The following is a 7,181-nucleotide window of genomic DNA, read 5'->3' as shown; positions in this document are numbered from 1 at the left end:
GAAGAACCCAGGAAGTCGGCCGCTCACGCTGTTCGTTCCCAGGATCCAGGCCGAGGTAGGGACCCATCTTCACACCCAATCAGTAATCCTAAATCGTCCGATAACCGACCTACCGAACAATACACATGCAATGGTAGAAAGAGTGAGTAACAAAGCTTACCTCAACCGTCAGTTCTGCTGTCACAGCGCCATTAATAGTTCTATCGGAACCAACTTCTTCCTCGGAGTAAAGCGCTGTCAACGAATTTTTGAAAGGAGAGAATTAGGGTTTTTTGTAATTCCAGAGAGCAAAAGAGGGATTTTGTGTTATCATGGTTTAACATTTCATTTTTTAGTAGAATTGTTAGGAGCCATTAATCTGCCCATCCAAGTTGGTATTTAATTGACATATCATCACCTTAACATGCCATATATTCATCCTCCGTTAGCTCTAGAGAGAAATTATTGACCGAGGGGGTAACTTATCTAACAGAGTTAAAAACCGGGACCAAAACCTTGTTGTCTTTTGATATAATTGTTAGGGCCATTTAAGATGTTCTACTAAAGAAAAAAAGCCATCGAATGACAATAGTAAAAGAAAATAATAAAGGAAAAACTACCAAAAGTACCCATGAAGTTTACGAACGCTGACAAAAGTACCCATAAACTAAGGAAATCAACGTTGTACCCATGAAAGATGGGTTCCATATGACAAAAGTATCAAAATCTTAATTTTTTGTTGATTTTTTAATAAAATTCCTAAACTACCCTACACTCAACCTCAACTCACTTTTTCAACCTTTCATAACTCAATTTGCACCAACTCTTGCCATGGAATCCAGAACTACTCCTACAACAAACCAGACCGAAATCAATGGTAGTGGTGGTGGTGGTAGAGGATCGGACCTCAACCGATTCACTCATAAGTTTATAATCTATACCCAAACTAAATTAATCAAACACCAAAAAATACTCAAAACATAAAATTTTCAAATCCATTCATCCAATTTCAATTCACTTTAACAAAAGTAGAAATAGAAAAAGCCATCAACCATAAAAAATCAAGAAATCCATTCATCCAATTTGAAAATTATTTCAGCAAAAATCAGAAGTAGAAGTAGCCATCAACTGAATCTTCTGTAAATCAATCTCAGCCTTTCATAAAAAATAGAAGCAGATTAAAAAAAATAGAACAGTATCATAACTAAATCAATTTCTGAAAAGAAGAAAAATAAAATAAAAATGTTTTAAAAAAAAGAAATACATTTTTCTTCGTCGGCCGACTGTAACATCGTCAATAGCAGAACCTCCATCCACAGTGCCGCCTCCCTTTCTTCTCTGACCGAACCCGCTTTCTGCATGCAAGAGTACTACGACCCCTCTCTCTTCTCAGGTGTGCGACGACGGTGTTCTCCTCGGCTGGGTCAGATGCGCCACGACGACGTTCTCTTCGGCTGCAACAGGCGCGCCACGGCAGCATTCTCCTCAGGTTGGGTCACAGGTATGCGATGAAGGTGTTGTAGTCACCTTAATAGTGAGAGGAAGAAGCAGTGAGAGGGGAAGAGATTGGCGGTAATGGAGTAGGTGGGTGGTGGACGGCAATGAGGAGGTAGGAGAGTTTCTGTGACTCTGTGAGGGTTTTTGAGGGATAAGTGAGGAGAGAGGAAGAAGAGAAGAGAGGAAGAAGAGAAGAGAGGAAGTGACGGTAGAATGAGATTAGGGTGAGGTAGTTTAGGAATTTTATTAAAAAAACAACAAAAAATTAGAATTTGGATACTTTTGTTATACGAAATCCATCTTTCATGAGTACAACGTTAATTTCCTTAATTTATGGATACTTTTGTCAACGTTCGTAAACTTCATAGGTACTTTTGGTAATTTTTCCAATAATAAAAATAAAACTTCATCAAAAGAGAATAATTTGAACATCATACTGCGCATTCTGTTAATATTTTAATGTTTGAATATAAGTTTCCGTAGAGAGAATAAATTGTAGTGGTTTTCACTTCCATATGATTTCCTGAAGTGGGTCTAAAACCAAATATTTGATTGCTTAAATTAAAGTAGTAATGAACCGTAAAGCTTCATGATAAATTAACACTGAAGGGTGAAGGTGGCTCATCATTCAAAGTAGCAAATAGGCACTACACAGAGTCTTTTTCAAAATAGAGCAACCTCATGAACTCATTTCTTAAATTCAGGCAACCACTTTAATAGAAAAACCAAGGAAAGTACAATATGTGCTGAAGAGACGTAAGATGAATAAAGTGGACAAACAAGCATGGTGGTACAATGAAAATCATCAAACAAACATGAGGTTCAACCAAGATAGAGAATAACTAATGTGCAAGTTAAGTAAGATCGTCCTCCTCAAGTTCTTTGGCCTTCAGCTTTTCCTTTACCCTCAAAAGAAGTGTTGTCTTCCAAGAATCCTGCACAAACAGGCAATATTGATTAGCGACATGGAGGGAAACAGATAATCAGAACAAAGGCATCAACGACCTGTGCGATTTAAGGATTTGTTGTCAAATTTCAATGCATAGTATAACAAAAACAAAAGAAGTTAATTATTTCCTGAGGTTTCCTTTTCGCATATATAAATGATGAAAATGAAACAGGTAACTGAGACCATCAGCTGAAATATCTGAACCTAAGCATCTCATAATCGGTAGACCAGAAACGATGAAATGGAGAAAGACTACGTTTGAAGCACATCCTGCAAACCCATCCCCTCTAACATTTTCCCCTATTTTGGGATAAAAAAGCTTTGGCTACAAAGTTTTTCGTCAAAATCCTACAAATTTTTGGGTCACCTTACTAATTATTTGACCATTCCCAATCACGGTCACTTGAGTCAAATTCATAATACCCAATATCAAATAGGTGGATTTGAATGGAATTCTCCAACCGAAAAATTTCTGGACGAAGATCCAATCAGGGATACATTAATCGAATTATTTATCCATTTAATTTCTGTAAATTATGGAACTCAGTTATAAAAAGTTATATTTCTTCTATTATAAAATGTGGACACAATCTACATTAGAAATTCATTGGGAAATACAAAACTATTGGTGTGCTTACCAGAGGGGTCATGCTATCAAATTCCTTGACAATGGTAGTAAAGTGTCCAACATCTTCTTCTTCAATTGCAGAAGCAATATCCTACAAAAAAAAAAGGTCAGCAAGTCTCATGGTAAATATAAGTGTAATGACAAAGCAGCCAAATTGTAATTAAACATTACGGTAGAGATAGAAGCTATGGAAAATCCACATATTATGGTCCAGTTTAATTTGTCATAAAAAAGTTTATAATGAAATTTCAAAACTGGTACTTTACCGTCAAAAATCTATATTCACGTGTTCCTGAAAATGTTGGATCCAGCTCCTGCAAACGAAGTATGTAGCCAAAAAGTTGAGCAACTAAAAGATGTCCAGTCTCAAAATGTAAATTATGGAAATTTCTCAGACCTGATATCTCTCTAGTGCATTGTTTATAGCAACGAGATCCCCTTTACAGAGTTCGCAAATGCCAGCATTAAGAAGATGTCCTTTAACTCCATACTTCAGCAAGTTATTGTTGAGAGACTGGCGAGCTATGGCTTCATAAATGTCAATTGATTTTTGATATCTGAGGAGTTGCCATAAAACAGAAACAGTTAATATTCTTCTAAACACAAAGGCAACGCTCCGATAAGTTCCCATTTAAAAAATAAGGTTTGAATTTTTTAACATTATTCTTGCAGTTCCTGCTGTAACTAGTGCATAACATACACATCGATTTATGATAGCCCAAATGTAGCTGTGGACTAACTTCCATTACCAGCATGCATAAGTGTCAACATAAAACAGATTGTGAAAAATAAAGATGCTAGACATCAGTTTAGTAGGTTTTCCTATATAAATCCTTGAAACTTCAGCAACCTACAGCGGATTAAGAAAATGCTAACCTCCGAAAAAGGCTAGAAACCAAATACCCCAGACTAAATTACCAAACAAATAAAGAAAAAAGTCATGTTGGTAATGGAAACAATATTATTCAAGCTATATAACAACAGTAAAAGAAAGAGAACTCAGAAGGTAAAAAATCTCACTGTTCTAGCTGGGCAGCATATTGAGCAACCTTTTGCTTGCACTGGTTTGCACTAGTTGTAACTTCTTCATTTTGGAAAAAATCAGCTGATTTTTCGTAGTAAACAACAGCCTGCTCAATATTCTGTTGAGACTCGTACAATTCAGCAATTTCCTGAGTGTACAATAGCAAAACCAAGTAAAGGCATGTACTTTCGAAGCTTTATCAACTTAAATGTGTCCAATTGCACAAACCTCAGAACATAAAAAGTCATTAAAAAGGGTGCCCATANNNNCACTACAGTGTACCTTCAAATATCTAGCAGCCATGGAGAGTCTTCCAATATCACAGAATAGATTCACAGCATGGTCCAAGCAATTTACAGCCTCTGTGTACAATGAAAGGAAAAAAAGAGCTTCACATTAAGCATACTACTGCCTTCAATACTAATACGAGTGAAAACATTCTTTCACATGCTAGGCAGCCTAGGCTGCTCTATTATTTTTTTCTGAACTTAGCTACATAACAATGAATCCCAATCTAAAAATAGTTAACATGACAAATAATACATATAAACCCTAAAACAAAAAATGCAAATAGAAATCAAACATAACCAACTTACACATGAAAAACTTAATCACAATATCTGACTTAAGAAAACCTCGAAAGAGTACATAGTGCTTGTTACCCTACATGTGAAGCAATGTACGTGTTTTACACCAAAAGAAAACTTAAAAGTGGAATAACAGAACAATTTCTTATGTCATATAATAGCAGAATGGCTGAAACTTCTTTATATGACACCAATGCACCTGACACTTAAGAGAAGTAAGAGAATATACAAGGCACAATAAAGAAAGAAGACAAAGAAGATAAAAGGATTATGACTAAATTAATCAGTAAAAATCATCTGTTCTTCTCCAGTTCTCCGGAAACAGATTCTGATAACTAATGCCAATAACATTGATTATTTTAATTTTACCAGCAAAATCTTTTGCATACAACGTCAACACAGTACTATTCTTGCGTTCAGAACCCCAAAAGAAATTTTAGTTTATATAAATAATAATGACTAACTTGCATACCATTTATATTAGTCTTTTTATAGCAATGAGCGGCATCGACATAGGCTTGGGCAGCTTCATGTTTACTTTCCAACTACAAGCAGAAAACTACATTATCATACAGGCTTACTGACCAACAAAGGATTCAAAACTAGACAGCAAGATAAACCCTATTAGACGGTGCTCCAAACATTTCGATCCCATTACCTTCAAATGGCAACTTGCCAACCTGAGGTATGTTGCTCCCGCTTTGTCCCCTACAGATGCCACAACAATCGAATAAAGAACAACATATAGAACTGCTTGATACCAAAATATTAGGGTAAGAAACATTTGCGATTTTCTTCAAAAATACCCCTAAAGTTTAGTTTCATTCAATTTTGTCGGTAACATTTTCGATTTGTGTCAAAACTGCCCCAGGAAGTTTTCAATTTTGTCTCTAATGTTTTACATGGAGTTAACTAGAGATAATTTTGACACAAATCGAAAACATTGGGAACAATATTGCATGAAACTAAATGTTAGGGGTATTTTTGAAAAAAAATTAAATTGTTAGGGACAAGAAGTGTATTTACTCCAAAATATTAAGTCAATTACACCAACAAAATAAAGTGATTACTTAATGCTGATCAAAGTGAAGCTGAGCACAGCAGAATACAGGCAGCAAAAGAGAACATTGTTCATCAGTTGTAATATCATGATCATCAAATCTTTTTTTTTTTAAAGCACCTCGAATATCGTTAAGAATAAATCATTCACTTCTCTCGGCTGAAAATCTCTAAGCCTAAATCCAACCAATTTCTCAATAAATTGCGATTACATCAGGTTCACAAAATTCTCGGATTTTACTTCCTAAGCAACTAATCGATCAACAAAAATCAGGTCAAAACATTTTCCGGCAAAATCTGAGTAAACTTGTACTTCAACCATTGGTAGCATTTCAAATCTGCAATAGGCCATCTCGGATTCAACAACAAGCTAAAGTAGCCGAAGTAACTTCCGATCACCGATCGTATCATCGCAATAACAATACAACCAATAAAACTAACAAAAATAAAAAAAAAAGAATAAAAGAGAGGGAAATCATTTCAGAAATTCTCGGTAAACAAAAACAGACAGAGGTGGCGAGAGTCACTAAATCTAAACAAGACTAAGAAAATAATAAATGAAAATTGAGAATAATTTAGAAGATGAGTAGAATAGATACATGATTTAGCGAGCTTGAAGGAATTGGCAGCTTTATCGAAGAGATCAGCAGCATCCTCATATTTGGAGCCAAACAAGCCCCAACCATTCAGCTTCTTCTCTGCTTTCTTCTCGTATTCTTCTGCCTTCGATAATTGATCCGCCATTTCCAACGATCAATTCTCACACAACACTCTCCGCTACTTTTTTTTTTCTTCTTCTTCCTAATAAAATAAGTTGCCGTGAAACAAAGATAAATCACAGAATAAGAGAGAGAGAAGAGTTGGACTCTGCAGAGGACCGAGTCCAAAACTAGAACAACAACGGCAAAAGAAGACTGAGAAGAAAAGGGAAAAAGGGGTTTCAGAAGATTTTTTTTTGGTCGAATTCTTTGCTCTTTCTTTTCGAGAAAGGAAAGTAATTTCATAGTTAAGTTTTTCTTAGTTGAGTAACTTTCCTTCTTTTTTTTTTTTTTTTTTGCCATACTTTATGTTTTTGTTTTTGGTATTAAAACGGGGCAGCAATACTTTATGTTAATTCTTTATTGTTATTACGTGGGCTCAATTATTTTGAGCTTACACTACCGTTCATAAGCCCAAATTCCTGACCTGGAGTAAAATGTATTATCTTTGTATTGTACCAAAAAAAAAAGTGTATTCTCATGGTCCATTTAGTTTTAAGTTTTATTTTTTATTTTTACATATTTTCACAAAATTTTAAAAATAAAAATAATTACAAATAAAAAATATTTAAATAAAAAATTAATTATTTATCACTTTAAATGCGAATACAGAAATATACTGCTTTCTGAATATTTAGTTATGTTTTTGCTCATATGTGATACAAAAATAGAATATTACGTTTTAGCAATCTTAACATGC

At 34.8% G+C, this 7,181-nt stretch overlaps 1 protein-coding gene across 1 annotated transcript; it reads right to left on the bottom strand.

Annotated features, from left to right (window-relative positions):
• LOC107623176 (alpha-soluble NSF attachment protein 2) lies at positions 2,053-6,737 on the bottom strand. Its single transcript, XM_016325344.2, has 9 exons — positions 6,323-6,737; positions 5,323-5,372; positions 5,137-5,209; positions 4,360-4,439; positions 4,074-4,225; positions 3,451-3,610; positions 3,320-3,367; positions 3,064-3,144; positions 2,053-2,411 (listed from the first exon to the last, which is right to left on the bottom strand). Exons 1-9 carry the CDS (start codon positions 6,465-6,467, stop codon positions 2,331-2,333), a joined length of 870 nt encoding a protein of 289 aa, XP_016180830.1. The 5' UTR covers positions 6,468-6,737; the 3' UTR covers positions 2,053-2,330.

Source organism: Arachis ipaensis, chromosome B10 (genome assembly GCF_000816755.2).
Source record: "Arachis ipaensis cultivar K30076 chromosome B10, Araip1.1, whole genome shotgun sequence".
NCBI lineage: Eukaryota > Viridiplantae > Streptophyta > Magnoliopsida > Fabales > Fabaceae > Arachis > Arachis ipaensis.
Note: the sequence above shows the minus strand (reverse complement) of the source record. Positions and strands in the feature narration are given on the sequence as shown.